The 16,973-nt window shown below is 43.0% G+C and overlaps 2 protein-coding genes across 4 annotated transcripts in view; one reads left to right on the top strand and one right to left on the bottom strand.

The window, feature by feature from the left end:
* Window positions 1-336: 336 nt before the first annotated feature.
* LOC135555186 (transmembrane 4 L6 family member 4-like) lies at window positions 337-5,128 on the top strand. Its single transcript, XM_064987529.1, has 4 exons — window positions 337-510; window positions 3,138-3,229; window positions 4,563-4,746; window positions 5,108-5,128. Exons 1-4 carry the CDS (start codon window positions 337-339, stop codon window positions 5,126-5,128), a joined length of 471 nt encoding a protein of 156 aa, XP_064843601.1.
* Window positions 5,129-9,207: 4,079 nt separating this feature from the next.
* The window catches only part of LOC135556134 (WW domain-containing transcription regulator protein 1-like), a 70,903-nt gene continuing 63,137 nt past the window's right edge, over window positions 9,208-16,973 (bottom strand). For 2 of the 3 annotated variants that reach the window (XM_064989066.1, XM_064989068.1), the window contains 4 exons: window positions 15,016-15,260; window positions 12,722-12,855; window positions 12,350-12,465; window positions 9,208-12,157 (listed from right to left, as the gene is read on the bottom strand). In XM_064989066.1, the coding sequence (XP_064845138.1) occupies window positions 11,973-12,157; window positions 12,350-12,465; window positions 12,722-12,855; window positions 15,016-15,260 (680 nt within the window). In that variant the 3' untranslated portion in view covers window positions 9,208-11,972. The remainder of the gene's footprint in view (window positions 12,158-12,349; window positions 12,466-12,721; window positions 12,856-15,015; window positions 15,261-16,973) is intronic. The other variant, XM_064989067.1, reaches the window with a different exon arrangement.

The raw sequence follows: 16,973 nt of genomic DNA, 5'->3' as shown, positions 1-16,973 counted from the left end.
GGTTTGAGTGCGTCAAGAACTGCAAAGCGGCTGGCTTTTTCATGCTCAACAGTTACCCGTATGTAGGACATCCAGCGAACTTGATGTCAATATGGACCAGCATCCCTGTGGAATGCTTTCGACACCTTGTAGAGTCCATGTCCCGACGAATTAAGGATGTTCTGAGGGCAAAGGGGGGTACAAATCAATATTGGCAAGGTGTTCCTAATGTTTTGTACACTCAGTGTACATTTACCTTGGAGCCTATACGTCATAAACGAGTTTGTGTGGGAGCCCTTTGGACTTTAGAGAACCCCTTTTGGCCCTGTGTGACTGTTTTGGCAGATAAGGTGAACCATGTGCTCAGGTAGCTTTGCCCAGTCCCTGGGCATCACCTTTATCCCCCTGGCCATCTTGTGTGTGCTCAGTAACATCCTGCTCTTCTTCCCTGGGGGGCTGGTCGCTGACGACAATGACCATATCACTAAAGAGGTGTGGTACTTTGGGGGCATCATGGGATCTGGGGTTCTGGTAAGTCAGCTGTTATGGAAGGTATGGAAAAGAGCATGGGGCTTTTAATAACTTCTAATAACTCTAATGTACACATTTCTAATTTCAATGGTTTTACTTGAATATCTCTATTCAACATGTGGAGAAACATAGAAATGTACCAATATTGTCTTGAGCCTTTCAGAAAACAGTTGAGCAGTCAGGCAGACATATACAGTTGTGGCTATAGCCTATGCGGTGTGTTTAGGAGCCCGTCTCTGCCTACAAGACAGCTTTAGTGAGATGAACGGTCCTTTTGAAAAGCTTTGTTTCCTACTGCGAACTAGACTGTGGATTTTGGTTGAGAGGCTGGGAGTGGGTCAGATGTAAATCATTTATAATGTATTATAACTGCATAATAGTATGAGGTACAATTTGAAACGATCAAAATGAAAGACTGAGGTGGGTTTGAGCAACATGCTTGTGTTATTCCAGCATTATTAGAATGTGATGAAATGTTCCCAGTGTTCAAAAGACAGTGCCACGCCGTTTTTGCTTCTTTAAGCCAACCTGCCGTTGTCCTTCCTGTTGCCGATGACAGACACCGTAGCCTCCCTACTATTCGGATACAAGCCAATATGATTGTCTGTGCTATAGTGAGCATTTACAAAATGGAGAGCAGTCTTCCTGGTCTTATCTAAATAGTTGTATGTCTTTCTGTCCAGATCTTAATCAATAGTTGTGTATCCGAATGCTTGTGCGTATATTGTTGTGGTCTGATCCTAATGATTGTGTGCGGTGAGTGACGTTACATGGAGAAAAAAAAACATGCAACTTAATAACATATTTATTTAGTTAAAGCATGGGGCATCCAAAGCAGTACACTGGCAATTCACAAGACTCCTATAGACAAAGCCCTCCTTATACTGGTGGCCAGCAGATAAGAGAAGTGTACAGTTATGACTATAACTACGGTTCCCTGAAGAAGGCATTGGGGAGTTTGCACACTACCGCCCTCTACTGAAGAGCATTAGATCATGCCTGACAAGGCCAATCAACCCCGTGCCTCACCGTAAGCCCGGTCTTCCAAAGGTGATAAATCAGAGGATTCATTCTTTCAATTGTGTTCTTGTACTTCATTTCCCTCCTTCATGGAACAGTAGCTATAGTCATAACTGTACATTCCCTTTCAGTAGGTCAACTCAGTACAAAACAGCTATGGGGATAGAAAATCACACCCTAAGCAGACCCCAGCGGACACCAAATGAAAAGGGCGACGGCAAACCACACAGAGTTTCAACCCGACATTAACATAATTTCACTTCATAAATGGTACACTTTTCTTATTAAAAGTTGTGAAAGGTTTTCTAAACAAGTTCATGCCAAGAACTGCTTGTTCAGTAAGCACAACTTTTATTTTGAAACTATCAGACCAGCGGTGAAAAAAAAAGACTGCTGCAACCTGATTGGCTGAATGCGAGAAGCAACATCCGGGACTAGCATTAGGCACTCAAGTATGGTGGTGGAAAATTGTTTTTCACAAAGAAAGTATGGATATTTTCCCACCTTCTCGCTATTAAATTGATTTAAGGAGGAAATTGACTCCTTTGCAGCCTGAGTGGAGAATGTTTTATGTATGAACCTGTGCACGGTGGATAGGAGTGTACAGTCGGCTGCATACATTCACTTTGGAGTGTAAAATTATGACTCAATATCGCCATCTGTCGACCTTTGGCTAGATGCCGCCAGACCCCTGGTGGATTGGGCAAGTACACAGTTCGCTGTCCCCCTTTCGCTATCATATGCTGGAGAAACAGCTTCCACAATCCACTGGGAGAGACACTGTTAAGAAAGCGCTCTACCACGAGCCGGATTAGAAAAACAATTAAAAAATGTGTCACACAAACTGGTCCGCTCAAGTATGCTTAATGCTTATAGTGTGCGTAATGCTCTTACCGGACACAGGGCATGTACCGCTCTGCTCTTTAGAAGAGAACAGAGGGAAAAAGCTCAAAAGCTAGAGACCTGTAGGACATAGTCATGACCTTGGAGGCGAAGGTCACAACGTGACTTTAGAGTTGCCAAAGGAGCACATTATACAGGAGGGGTGAACAGATAACGGGTGGAGATCTCCACCACCTGTAGCTGAGGCCAAAGCCACGAGTAGAGCGGTCTTGTAGGAGAGGATATTCAGATCCACAGACTCCACCGATTCAAATGGGGCATCAAACAGCTCATCCAAAACCCAAGCCAAATCCCATATAGCCGCAATAGGTTTAGAAACCGGCAGCGCTCTCTTACCACCCGACCAATAATATTATTTGATCTCATACTGGTACCATACTGCAGCATTGTTTAGGGCGGTGCCATTGCTTTCAACAGATTTTGGGGCAAAAGGATCAATTGATTGATTGTCCATTGTTGCATTGGTTGGTTCAAGGAAATAATTGTCACAGAGTAAGTAAGACCTAAAGTCCATCCTGACCTAGGATCAGCAGCTCAGACCTGTCCATATAATCAATTCAATCAATCTCAGACGCTGTATGGACACGGACCCTGAACACTAGTAGGAGGGGCTAACGAAGTCTATTTGAGTCACTTGGATGGTCTGGGTTCAATACCCAGATTGATTGAATTGAACCTCGACCTGTGATCTTTATTTTCCTCAGATGTTCACCTCGATCATCTTTGCTGCGGTGGGGGTTCTGGGGGCTGGCTACTCCATCATTGTGTCTGCTGTTGCCATTCATAATGGACCAATGTGCCTCTATACCAATGGTACAACAGAGTTATGGACCAACCCCTTTGTTGACGCCTAAGAACGGTTTTACCACTCAAACACATTGTTGTTAACCTCTTGAAGCTAGGGGGCACTATTTTTATGTTTGGAAAAATAATGTTCCCAAAGTAAACAGCCTATTTCTCAGGACCAGATGCTAGAATATGCATATAAATGACAGATGATATAAAACACTCTAAAGTTTCCAAAACTGTCAACATTTTGTCTGTGAGTTAAACTGAACTGATATTGCAGGCTAAAACCTGAGGAAAACCCAATCAGGAAGTGCCCCTGTTTTTGAAACCTCTCTGTTCTTATGCATCCCTATTGCCCATTTAAAGGGATATCAACCAGATTCCTTTTTCTATGGCTTCCCTAAGGGGTCAACAGCCTTTAGACGTAGTTTCAGGCTTTTATTTTGAAGAAGGAGTGTGAACGACCACATTGCGTGAGTGGATAGGTGGGGGCTCTCAGAGTGAGTTGTGTGCAAAAGAGAAAGGTGGGCATTGTTACTCCCGGTCCTAGTGAAAAGCCAACTGTCCCGGTTGATATATTATCGAATAGATATTTGAAAAACACCCTGAGGATTGATTATTAAAAAAAACATTTGACATGTTTCTGTGGACATTATGGATATAATTTGGAATTTTTGTCTGCGTTGTTGTGACCGCTCTTTCCAGTGGATTCCTGGGCATAACGCACCAAACTAACGGAGGTATTTGGATATAAAAAATATCTTTATGGAACAAAAGGAATATTTGTTGTCTAACTGGGAGTCTCGTGAGTGAAAACATCAGAAGATCATCAAAGGTAAACGATTAATTTGATTGCTTTTCGTGACAAAGTTACCTGATGCTAAGTGTACTTATTGTTTTGTCGAGCGATCACTAAACTTACACAAATGCTTGTATTGCTTTCGCTGTAAAGCATAATTTCAAAATCTGAGATGACAGGTGGATTAACAAAAAACTAAGCTGTGTTTTGCAATATTGCACTTGTGATTTCATGAATATTAATATTTTCTAGTAATATTATTTGACTGTGGCGCTATGCTAATTCCCTCATTAAAATGCAAATGAATTTTAAAAAATTTGGACATACACTTTTCTGGATTTTTTTGTTGTTATTCTGTCTCACTGTTCAAATAAACCTACCATTAAAATTATAGACAGATAATTTCTTTGTCAGGGGGCAAACGTACAAAATCAGCAGGGGATCAAATAGTTTTTCCCCTCACTGTACCCGTGTCACTCAGATAAGATTCAGCACACTGCAATGTATTTTACTTTTTGCTGAACTTCACCATTTTCACCAGTGACTACCTGAATAACCACACCCTGTGGAAGGACTGTACAGCACCTGAGGGCATTGTGACCTGGCACCTGACCTTGTTTTCCATGCTGCTGGTGATGGGCCTGCTGCAGGCTGTACTCTGTGCCATCCAGGTCATCAACGGACTCATCGGTGCCATCTGTGGAGACTGCTGTGGCCGCTGTGGGGTAGGAGGACCAATCCTCGTCTTGAAACACCACAATCTTAAATAAACATCTAGCCCATATGCCAAATTGGGGTCACAAATACTTTTGCTCTAATGGAACATACCTATTAAATAATTGTATTCTAAAGCCCAGAGCTGGACTGGACCTGCCCACATCTAACGCTCAATAAGGCTAGCCCCCTATTGACATTTTCACCCACCTGTGTCACTGACCTCTCGGGCCATGTGTTGTCTGACCATGAACTCCAGTGAGCTTAGCAACAATTAGCTCATCCATGATTGTCACACTAATACACTGTATAAATATGTTTGTATTTGAGTAAGAGTTGATTTAAAAGTTTTGTCCTGTGTTTGTGTTTCAGAGTACTGATGGTGCAGTCTAAGGATGTTTGAGCCTCTCAGAAGACTTGTTATAACTGGCTTTCTATGAGGTGTATTTAATTTAGTTAAATATATATATTTTTAATATATATTTTTTTTTTTCAACAATTTCCTACCTAACTTGATGGCCTTTTACTATATAGAAAATATTAGATTTATTTACATGAAGATAATACTTTTAACGTAATCAAATGTATTATTCAATATGTTTAAAACATGATAGCACTTTTTACAAGTTATATTATAATTTCATATTATGTACTGTAAAAGACATGTCCAATAGAACACTTGGCATCAATTAAATCTATCAAATATGTATCTTATTTAATTGAAAATCATTTTAGCTATTTAAAAACACGAAGAAAAAAAACTTCATAAAAGATTGACAGAGTGAGTGGACCACACCTGGCCTTATTTTAGTAGGCCTGTGGGTTAAGTTAAGAATTTGTTCTTAACCGACTTGCCTAATTCAATAAAGGTTCAATAAAATACATTTAAAAAGTCATCTTATAACTTTATTCTGGCTACATCTTAATGGAGGGACATGGCTAGCTTCACGCCGCTGTGTCACGGCATGGGGTTACTGAGGAGTCTTTGTCATGTTGGGTTATCCATGACATTATGAGGATGTTGATTCCACTATATTATACAAACACACAACAATGTAGGTATCTCCAACCCAGACCCGATTTGCATTAAACATGTTCGAATGGTAGATGCAAAGCCATATATTTGGATAGACCTAGTTGGCTAGGGTGTGTGGCGCGGTAATATGATGGAAGTGGATATTTTGTGTGTGTATATACTGTTGAAGTCGGCAGTTCACATACACATTGGCAAAATATATTTAAACTCAGTTTTTCGCAATTCATGACATTAAAAAATTCCCTGTTTTAGGTCAGTTAAGATCATCACCTTATTTCAAGAATGTGAAATGTCAAAATAATAGTAGAGAGAATGATTTATTTCAGCTTTTTGTTCTTTCATCACATTCCCAGTGGGACAGAAGTTTACATACCCTCAGAATTTGGTTTATTTGCCTTTAAATTGTTTAACTTGGGTCAAATGTTTTGGGTAGACTTCCACAAGCTTCCCACAATAGGTTGGGTGAATTTTGTCCCATTCCTCCTGACAGAGCTGGTGTAACTGAGTCAGGTTTGTATAGGCCTCCTTGATCACACGGGCTTTCTACCTGGACTTTGTTGTCCTTAAGCCATTTTGCCACAACTTTGGAAGTATGCTTGGGGTCATTGTCCATTTGGAAGACCCATTTGCGACCAAGCTTTAACTTCCTGACTAATGTCTTGAGATGTTACCTCAATATATCCAGATAATTTTCCTGCCTCATGACACCATCTATTTTGTGAAGTGCACCAGTCCCTCCTGCAGCAAACCACCTCCATAACATATGCTGCCACCCCCCACTTCACAGTTGGGATGGTCATCTTCGGCTTGCAAGCCTCCCCCTTTTTCCTGCAAACATAACGTAGGTCATTATGGCCAAACAGTTATATTTTTTTTTTCCGCAGACCAGAGGACATTTCTTCAAAAAGTATGATTTTTGTTCCCATGTGCAGTTGCAAACCATAGTCTGGAATTTTTTATGGCGGTTTTGGAGCAGTGGCTTCTTCCTTGCTGAGCGGCCTTTCAGGTTATGTCGATATAGGACTCGTTTTACTGTGGAGATAGATACTTTTGTACCCATTTCCTCCAGGTTCTTCACAAGGTCCTTTGCTGTTGTTCTGGGATCAATTTGCATTTTCGCACCAAAGTACGTTCATCTCAAGGAGACGGAACGCGTCTCCCTCCTGAGCGGTATGACGGCTGCGTGGTCCCATGGTGTTTATACTTGCGTACTATTGTTTGTACAGATGAACGTGGTAACTTCAGGCGTTTGGAAATTGCTCCCAAGGATGAACCAGACTTGTGGAGGTATATACTTTTTTTCCTGATGTCTTGGCTGATTTCCCCATGATGTCAAGCAAAGAGGCACTGACTTTGAAGGTAGGCCTTGAAATACGTCCACAGGTACACCTCCAATTGACTCAAATTATGTTAATTAGCCTATCAGAAACTTCTAAAGACCTTACATAATGTTCTGGAATTTTCCAAGAGGTTTAAAGGTACAGTCAACTTAGTGTATGTAAACTTCTTACCCACTGGAATTGTGATACAGTGAATTATAAGTGAAATAATCGGTCTGTAAACGATTGTTGGAAAAATTACTTGTGTCATGCACAAAGTAGATGTCCTAACCGACTTGCCAAAACTATAGTTCGTTAACAAGAAATTTGTGGAGCGGTTGAATAATGAGTTTTAATGACTCCAACCTAAGTGTACATACACTTCCGACTTCAACTGTATAGGTGTGTCTGTTTATGTATACACTCACTCACTCAAATAATATTTTATATTTTCTACATTGTAGAATAATTTTGAACACATCAAAACTATTGAATAACCCATATGGAATCATGTAACCAAAGATGTTATATTTGAGAATCTTCAAAGTAGCCCCCATTTGCATAGTCTTGGCAGTCTCTCAACCATCTTCACCTGGAATGCTTTTCCAACAGTCTTGAAGGAGTTCCCACATACGCTGAGCACTTGTTGGCTGCTTTTCCTTCATTCTGCGGTCCAACTCATCCCAAGCCATCTCAGTTGGGTTAAGGTTGGGTGATTGTGGAGGCCAGGTCATTTGATGCAGCACTCTATAACTCTCCTTCTCGGTCAAATAGCCTGTACACAGCCTGGGGGTGTGTTGGGTCATTGTCCTGTTGAAAAACAAATGATAGTCCCACTAAGCGCAAACCAAATGGGGTGATGTATCGCTGCAGAATGCTGTGGTAGCCATGCTGGTTAAGTGTGCCTTGAATTCTAAATAAATCACTGACAGTGTCACCAACAAAGCACCATCACACCTCCTCCTTCACATTTGAACTCATCAGACCAAAGGCCAGATTTCCACCGGTCTAATATCCATCGCTCGTGTTTCTTGGCCCAAGCAAGTCTCTTTTTCTTATTGGGGTCCTTTAGTAGTGGTTTCTTTGCAGAAATTTTACCATGAAGGCCTGCTGTTTTGGGGGAACTATTTAATGAAGCTGCCAGTTGAGAACTTGTGAGGCGTCTGTTTCTCAAACTAGACAATAATGTACTTGGACTCCCACTCTTTCTATTCTGTTTAGAGCCAGTTTGCGCTGTTCTGTGAAGGGAGTATACAGCTATACAGTAGTATACAGCTTTGTACAGTTTCTTGGCAATTTCTCTCAAGGAATAGCCTTCATTTCTCAGAACAACTATAGACTGACGAGTTTCAGAAGAAAGTGCTTTGTTTCTGGCCATTTGAGCCTGTAATCGAACCCACAAATGCTGTTGCTCAAGATAGTAAGCTAGTCTAAAGAAGGCCGGTTTTCTTGCTTCTTTACCAGAACACCAGTTTTCAGCTGTGCTTACATAATTGCAAAAGGGTTTTCTAATGATCAATTAGCCTTTTAAAATTATAAACTTGGATTAGCTAACACAACGTGCCATTGGAACACAGGAGTGATGGTTGCTGATAATGGGCCTCTGTAAGCCTACAGTACAGCAGCCCATTAAATATGAGACGTTAGCCAATGTTACCTACAGTGGTTCCTCCTTTAAAAGTTGCAATCTTACACCGCAGAACTTAGAGGTCACGGCTTCATTGCTCCAGACTGCCGCAAGGGGGAGTTAAGAGCACGCATTATGCATTTGGGTCCCAAGGTTTTTATATGACCAATCATATCGAGTGGTTCCAATGACGATTATGACAAGAGCCACCCATCGCTGGTGACTTTCTTCAGCAAAGATGGCTGACAAAACATTATGATGGAAGCAAATATAAAGTAATTATAACGTAATTACGAGTCAAGCAAAAACTGTACATTTGGGGATATGGAATATCCCCAAATAAATAATATGTTATTTAATATATATATTTTTTTTACTTTTGTGCATATTTGTTTGTCAGCAAGTTAATTTATGAAAATCGCAATGTGGGTTGTGTTATTAGTGATCAAAAGTGAACTTCTGTATTAAATGACATCAACAAAAAAAGATCCACGGTTCTGACACCATTTTATTCATTTTTTACATGTTACACAACTTTAAAATGATCAAAGACTCCTTGCCCAGGTTACATTATGTAAAATTGCCTCCACACTGCCAGGATACAGTATTACTGCCATTTTGTTGGTGTGTGATTTCCACAACCAATGAGCATTCCAAGAACACTGTACCTACTGACAACATACCCACGTCTCATCCAACCATGCAACTGTAGCCTAGCCACTGCGCTATATATTGCTACAGAGTTATCCTTTCCAATCCATGTCATGCCACTCACTATGCACAGCTGTAGTCAAACGTGCTCCACACCAAACTATTTCCTCAAACTCTCATGCCTATCTATGGTCTCAAAAGGATCCAGCTCTTTATAAGGTCTTGTTAACCCCAAGTATAGACTTAAAAAAAGACAATCTGATATAAATGCGATTATCCATTTTCTTGAACTTTTAACTTGTGCCCTTCGTACTGGTGCAACCTTGAACTTTGTTCCCCGAAACTGGTGCACCCTTGAATTGTGTCCAGTAACAACGCACAAACATCCCTGCCCAGTGTCCCCCCCTCAGTGCCCCTCTGGCTTGTGTTATTAGAGCTTGAACAGCAGGCCATTCAACAGAAAACAGACAGGAAACCTCCCTGATGCACACCAGGAGAGGAAGCTGTGCGATTGGACAGTGTTAAGCCTCATCCAATCCCCTTGTCTGATTCTCAAAGGACCTCATCACCTCTCACTGGAGCGGTTTTCATCAGCTAGGCCTGGGCATAAGTTAGCATGTTGCTAGCCCTGTCAGAGCGAGCCTTCTTAGGCCATGCTTGGGTCATAGAGAGGCCTCCAATCATTGGCACTAATCCACACCATTTCCCCCAATCCACACCTCTCCAATGAGACGTGGTAACTGTGTGCCCCTCTCACCCCCTCTTCACCTTGACGTTAGGACGTCATGAGCGCGATATTGGCCGCTGTGTTGAAAAGCAGCGGGTTTTGGCGTACATTGAACGCCCGCCCCTCCCTCCCTAAATTCAACCCTCCTCCCTTCGATTCATTGCCCCTTCCCAGAATCCATCACTTTCTCGCCTTGTCAGTCCTAACGTTCTACACAGTAACCAGACTCAGTATAGTCACAATATAAGGTCAGGCTATAGAAAACCTAACGCTAAGAATAACAAATATGTCATTCAACATGCAAATACAAAAACTGAGGCAAATGTAGAAAAAAAGATTAGAGCAGATTGTGCTGAGGGGCTGGCATGTCAAAACAAAATCATAATGCCAACCCCATGTCAATCCAATCTGACAATCCAGTAAAAATCCTTTAAAAACGCATTAAAGGCCATATAAAATACTATTGTTGCATATTTCCCCGCAGAACAGATATTAGAAAAGTTGTCCTTTGGGTTTTCAAACAGGCCCTATACTGAGGACCAAAGACAGAGTTTGCTTATGAAGGATTATCAAGCCTCAACGCACATTGAACCAAAACGTCTAGTGGGAGCTTCTGGTGATCATCTAACTTCAACATTCACTTCATGATCAGATATCTTTGAATCCCTTGCTGATTTGCAGTGCTTTGAAATCTCAATTGCATTAACAAAAAAACAAAACAAAAAAAAAATCAAAATGTAAGAGACATAGCTCATGATAAATACTAAAAATGCTAACTTTATATTATAGGTCCTACAATGGCACCAAATGCAAAGAACCCATCTGGGCTATTTTACAGTAAAAGAAAAAATAATACTTGTAGCATGATATAAAAAGTACATGGTATAAAACACAATTCTATGTATGCACGTCATCGCATAACCGAGGCATGAGCTTTTAGTGTTATAATAACTATATTGGAATCAGCTTGAGTACAATTAATAAAATGACAAAAAAAAAAGTTAAAAAAAAAAAAAATCAAACAATTCAATTTAAAAGTTAAAGCTTTTGTAGTGACATTGTAGCGAACCACAGGAAACATTATTTGGTATAACACACTTTGCTCTCATGGCCGCTAACGCTGATATATAAGTGAATCCAAGATGGTTGTCTTTGTGAACAGAAGCAACAGTAACAAAGCCAAACTGACAGTTAGGATACTGTTGGTGATATAGAAGAAGGTTTACAGTGCTGTTGCCAAACGAGGTCCACTTTATACAAAGAACCTACAGACTGGACAACCTTGTAGCCAGTAAAGATCCATTTCATAACTGCAGTACATTAAGCAATAGCTCCACCTAGTGGTGAAAAAGACTCCCTGCATACATTTTGACAGTCACGTCAAAGCAATACCATTGGAAGCCAAATGTATTGATTTTCACCAAGTACTTGTTCCACATAGAAAGTCACCCCAAGAAAGAAAGGAAAGCTGTGGAATTGCTTTAATCAATTGTGATTCCAAAACCAGAGTGGGTTATCGGAGGAAGTCTTATAGAACATACAAAACCAAAAGTACTAACGTTGTTAGTTTACCATACAGTAACTTCAATAGTGAAGTATACTTTAATACGTGTCATGTTTTGATTTGCTTTTGTTCTCTCAAGGCTTTGATTAATACTCGATCTTTGATCCAAAACTGAACTCAGATTGACGATATGTGGTCTGGCAGACAGAGGTTCGACAGACAGAGCATAATATTACTGTACACATGGAGAAGTGGGAAGAAGAGATAATGCTGATTTGAAAAAGTAGCAAAAGGTAGTCTTTAGATATGTGGAGTGAGTCTTTCATCCTGTTTGTATGGCTGTGAATATATGTGTATAGAAGTGTGTGTGTGTTTACAGCCAAGTGAGGAAGGGCTCGCTCTTGTTGAGGACTGACTCCACATCGTTGAGGATGGGGATGAGGTCTGCTCCCTCCAAGGTTCCCAGGTCCACGTTAGTGCCTGGCAGCGAGTCCAAGAAGTCTGGGAAGCGGCTGTGCTGGGGCACGTTCATATTGCCCGCCTGGGCCATGCTCTCACCTGGAGGGGGAGATGAAGGTCAGTCGAGGGGGTGAGAGAGAGTGAGAGAGATGGTCAAATATAATCAGAGAGAGAGAGAGAGAAAATGTTTGCTTTGGCAATGTATGTGGTAACACTTTCCATGTCAATAAAGCCACGTGGGAGAGAAGGCGAGAGAATAAAGGTGAGAGAGAGGGCGAGAGAGAGTCCTACCTGTGTCCATCTCCTCCATGTTATTAAGGAAGTCCTCTGGGGTGGTGGGGATGCTGTAACAGCCCAGCCCCAGGCCACTGTCTGTGCTCTGCTCCCGTGAGTGCTGGAAGTGACCACTGTGGATCACATACGTGACACACACATCAATACACTGATCCCTTCTGTCCACAAACTGGATCACACACTACAGTTTGAAAGCTGAAAGCAGAAGACAGGCGGAGAGGAGAAGAGAATAGCCAGGGGATAAGAGGGACAGGGGGTGTTGAGAAAGAAGGGAGAGGAGAGAGGGCAAGGAAGGGGGGGGTGGACTGAGACAAAACAGAAGCAAAAGAGGAGGGATAGGTAATATATGGGAGTCAGGAGTGCACTTGCCTGTTGAGGAAGGGGTCGGATCCATTGGTGGGCATGTTGCCCTGTGTCATGGGCTGGGCAGGGTTGCCACCGGGGGTGGGCACTGGTGCCATGCTCTCCGAGTCCATGGGCAGCTGTCTACACAGCGCCACCTCCTAGGGGAAGCAATAGGCAGCAGGGGAAGGGGGAGGAGAAGAGAAGGAGAGGGGGAGGAGAGATTCAAGATTACTGAAACTATGTTCATTATTGTTCAAGAACATGTGCTACAGCACAATGAGGAGAAACATTTGCTGACTCCAGAACAGGGACAGAATCTGCTTCTTACAACTATTACAGAACAATTAACCAAGTAGTGTTTTTCCAGGCCACAGGCATCAGAATAGCATAATATATTAGTGAGTGTGTGAACTTCACAGCAATTATCTGATGTGAAAACACACACACTTAACAGTCTTAAAGAAAGTGGGCCACTGGTTAAGTAATAGGTGTGTGCTTTCTGATGTACAGATAACCCTACCCAAACACACACAGTTAGGCACAAGCACGGTATGAGTGTCAAAGACAGACCTACACTGGTGGGACGTGGAGGAAGGGAGAGAGAGGGGGCTAACCTTTGCCTGTCCCGCTGCCCTGACACGGTTTCTGGGGTTGGAATAGTGCCAGCCTCCATGCCTCTGTGCACTGGGAGTTAGTAGTGCCTGTCACCGGAGAAACACCAGCTTGCCATTCCAATTCACTTTGAATGGCTTCCCCATTCATCTGATGGGCTGTGCGTGTAACAAAATGGCTGTATATCTAAAGGCAAGGGGCTTTCCAGGCTGCTGAATACGGCTTTATAACAGTCGATAGGTGTGAGTGTAACATTGGAGCTGGATGGACTGAACACCACACTGTATGGTAGTGAACAGAACGGTTAGAGGAGGAATACACCAGTCTATATGGATCTATTTGCAGACCAAAGCAAAGTCTAGGGGACGACAATGGAAAATAGAGACGCTACTGCTAAGGATGGGCCTTACTGACACACCACACACATCTCCCCTCTCCCAACCCTTGGCCAACCCCAGGCCATTCAGTGCTGCTCAGTGCTCAGGGTGGGCCAAATGTGTGCCAAAGAGTTCTGGGTAAGATAAACACTTCCTGGATGAGGTCACTGGCTGGATGTTGAAGGCAGCCATTTTGTAAACAGACTGGTGTGCACATCTCTGACACACTAAAGGCTTCAGCATGCTTCGGTTCGGCTAGCGCCGAACAAGCGTGCTCGCATACTCCCTTAAAAAGACCTTTGGCTTCTGAAACAATAGTACTGTTTGTGCATTTTGAGATGCCGTAGGCAGTATGCATTTCCTCAAAATAGTCAAGAAAGGAGATTTTAGTCGTAATTTTAGGTGCAGTATTTCTCAATGAAAAAATGTGCATGATAAGGAGTCGTCTCTCGTTGAATGACAACAAGGATTTTATTGAAGAATCCCTACTGTTGACCAATCCCTGACAATTGGCTACCGACTTCCGCTTACCTCAATACAATTTTTTGGTGTGCCCGAAAAGACGAAAATCTGTCCAAAACTTCACAAAATGTTGTTGAACTCCTCTCAATTGTTTCTGCTAGGAAGCATATGGACACCTTAAGAGTTCAGTGTGCTCTCGCTCTTTCACTCTCAATGTAAACACGGCTCTTAAACACTACCCTGCCTTCGTGCAAGTGTGGGAGCAGATGGCTTAAAACAGAGAGTAGCTAACCCTTTTCAGCCACCAGGTGATGCTAATGTTTAACCCCCAACCCCCCCCTGCCACACGCCATAAAAAGGCCCAAAGCATGCGCTCAAAAGAAACTACTGTCGAGGTAAGCGGTCAATTTCCTGTCTTTCTGAGAGTCTTCGGGGAAACTCCCGAAGACGTGATGTGTTGGCTTGTGGCCAGGGTGTATGTGTATGTGTCCATGCTAATGTGTGTTTAGCTTGAATAAATTGGGTCGAAGTGTCTTTATGAGGAAAAGAGGAGATAATGAGTGATTAGCGATATTGTGAGCAATAAACAAAAGAGTGAGACTTGAAGAGGAAGACTGAGAACAGAGCAGTCTCTCTGTCTTTGAGACCAAGGCCGTAGGGGCAGACCAGACTGGGAGGATGAGGGAAGGCGGGATGTAATACATTTGTGTGTTATATGGCTTACTAGAAATAGGGGGCTGTTGCTTATACTGTACTAGGCCACATCTACTTAACCATGGCCTTTCTCTCATGATTAGAGCTTTGAGGACTCATACGGGCTCATACTTTAGCAGCTGGGGGTTATTGTTGAGGTCTAGATTGCCTCACCTGTCTCATGAGCTCCTCCTGTCGTCTCTGGATCCTCTCCCTCTCCAGCTGGATGCGCTGCAGCCTCATCTTCTGCTGGTGCTGGGAACTGACCCCCACGCCCAGGGGACTGGACAGGCTCATCATCCCAGCCTGGGAGCTCTGCTGCTGGGGGAGTGAGCCAGGTGAGCCTAAGGCTTGGGCCTGTTGGGGCTGCTGCTGCTGGGCATGTTGCAGTTGCTGCTGGTGATGGTGTTGGGACATCACTGTGGAGGGAGAGACAGAGAGGAGGGCGATAGGAGGGAGGGTTGTTATTAAGGCTAGAAACAACAAAACACAGTGGAGGACAGAGAAAAGGGGGCGAGAGGGTTATCTTGAGGCTTACAGTACTGTGATAAGAATGACTGCACTAGTATGTACACAGTACCACTACAGACACTTCTATCAGGCCTATTCAATCAGGTGAACAGCAGCTGATTCGGAACACTTTGAGCTCAGCTCACTTCACTAGTTCCACATCACCTCTTTTCACACCACTGCTCTGGGGAAGGAGACAAGGTCCAGATAATAAGTTAGGCTGGAAATGGATCACCCGCGCATAGGCTACTTGTATTCATTTGATTTAACTAGGCAAGTCAGTTGAGAACAAGTTCTTGTTTTACAATGACGTCCTTTTGTACGTGTATAAAAGCACCGTGTGTGAGCACCCACACCACACGGGTGTAGACTGTCGGCATAAACACTGCACATGTGATAGAGCTTGGTCCGGTTGTTTCTCACTGTCAACAGAGCCTAGGCCACATACTTTAAAGCACACCTGCAATATGGATAGAATACTGCTCCTGCGCTTAAGGGAAACCAGATGGCCAGGACAGACTAGACCTCCAGCAATAGCATCTAGACTTGGCTTTTCCAGACAACAGCCAAAAGGGGTTGGTAAGGTTGGTTTCAGAAAAAAAAAATCAGAGAACATTGTTTTTGGGACTTGTCTACTGTCTCTAGTCAGTTAATCATCAGCTCATTCTTCGAAGACTGTATCATCATTATCAAGCAGTGATGAGCTGTTTTTCTTTGTTACCAGTGGGCGTTAATAATTAGCTATCCCCTATGTCTGACTCTGTGATCCCAGCCAGCGCAGTCACACAGAGTGAGAGAAGTGTAGCTTAATGAAGGCCAGTACAGTGATGCAGTGTTCCGTTTTCTGTCTCAGGACAGGACAGACACACGGTCACCCTACTCTCACGGGAACAACCGGACTGACAGAAAAAGAGAGAAATGGGGGGGGGGGGGGGGGGGGGTGTGATCCAAGCACAACAAGCATACAGTATTTAGTTACTGTACAGGACAGAGCCTGCCTTGGGTCTGGACAGGACAGGGAGAAATGTGATCATGATTTGGTCAGTTCAATCACTTGGTCAACATTATTCACACCTCAATGGAGGTCTTTAACTGCAGCTTCACCAGTATTTTTTCAGCAGTATCGAATAAAACCTTGCTCAAACTTTTAATGGATTCTCCAGAGCACAAAGTCATTGTGTGTGTGTGTGTGTGACGTAAACTAATCACACATGGCATAAATGTAGCAGTAAAGGCCCGATTTGGAGCCGAAAAGGCACATGGCACAAAAAGCAGACAGTCTGGTGGTTTCGGTGTGGACAGACAGAGTCTGCTCTCTCTCCTTCACCCCATCTCTTTCCTTCTATCTCTCTCGGCACATCTGTTTCTCTTTCCCTCCATCTCTCTCCTTTGCCTCCTCACTCCATCTCCTCCTCCCCTCTCCCCCTTGGCAGTTCAGTGTACCTCTCCCCTCCCCATCTGTCAGCTGGACCTGTAGTTTACGTGAAGTCTGGATGAAGAGCAAAGGAGGAACATAGTTTACCCAACCTCCTTTCCCAAATCACAACCAAATGGGTTCAACACAGACTCAGTGTGTGGGGAAAGTTTGACTCACGTAAGAAAAATATGGTTTTGGCCTAGCT

The sequence above is a fragment of the Oncorhynchus masou genome, chromosome 15 (genome assembly GCF_036934945.1).
Source record: "Oncorhynchus masou masou isolate Uvic2021 chromosome 15, UVic_Omas_1.1, whole genome shotgun sequence".
Classification (NCBI taxonomy): Eukaryota; Metazoa; Chordata; class Actinopteri; order Salmoniformes; family Salmonidae; genus Oncorhynchus; species Oncorhynchus masou.
The sequence above is the reverse complement of the archived record's forward strand: the minus strand, read 5'-3'. Positions and strand labels throughout refer to the sequence as shown.

What these genes read in the sequence shown, in the direction of transcription:
- LOC135555186 (XM_064987529.1), top strand. Translation starts at nt 337, where the DNA reads ATGTGCTCAGGTAGCTTTGCCCAGTCCCTGGGCATCACCTTTATCCCC. An exon ending in TCATGGGATCTGGGGTTCTG is followed by an intron (nt 511 to 3,137) that starts GTAAGTCAGCTG and finishes TATTTTCCTCAG; the next exon opens with ATGTTCACCTCGATCATCTT. An exon ending in GCCATTCATAATGGACCAAT is followed by an intron (nt 3,230 to 4,562) that starts GTGCCTCTATAC and finishes CATTTTCACCAG; the next exon opens with TGACTACCTGAATAACCACA.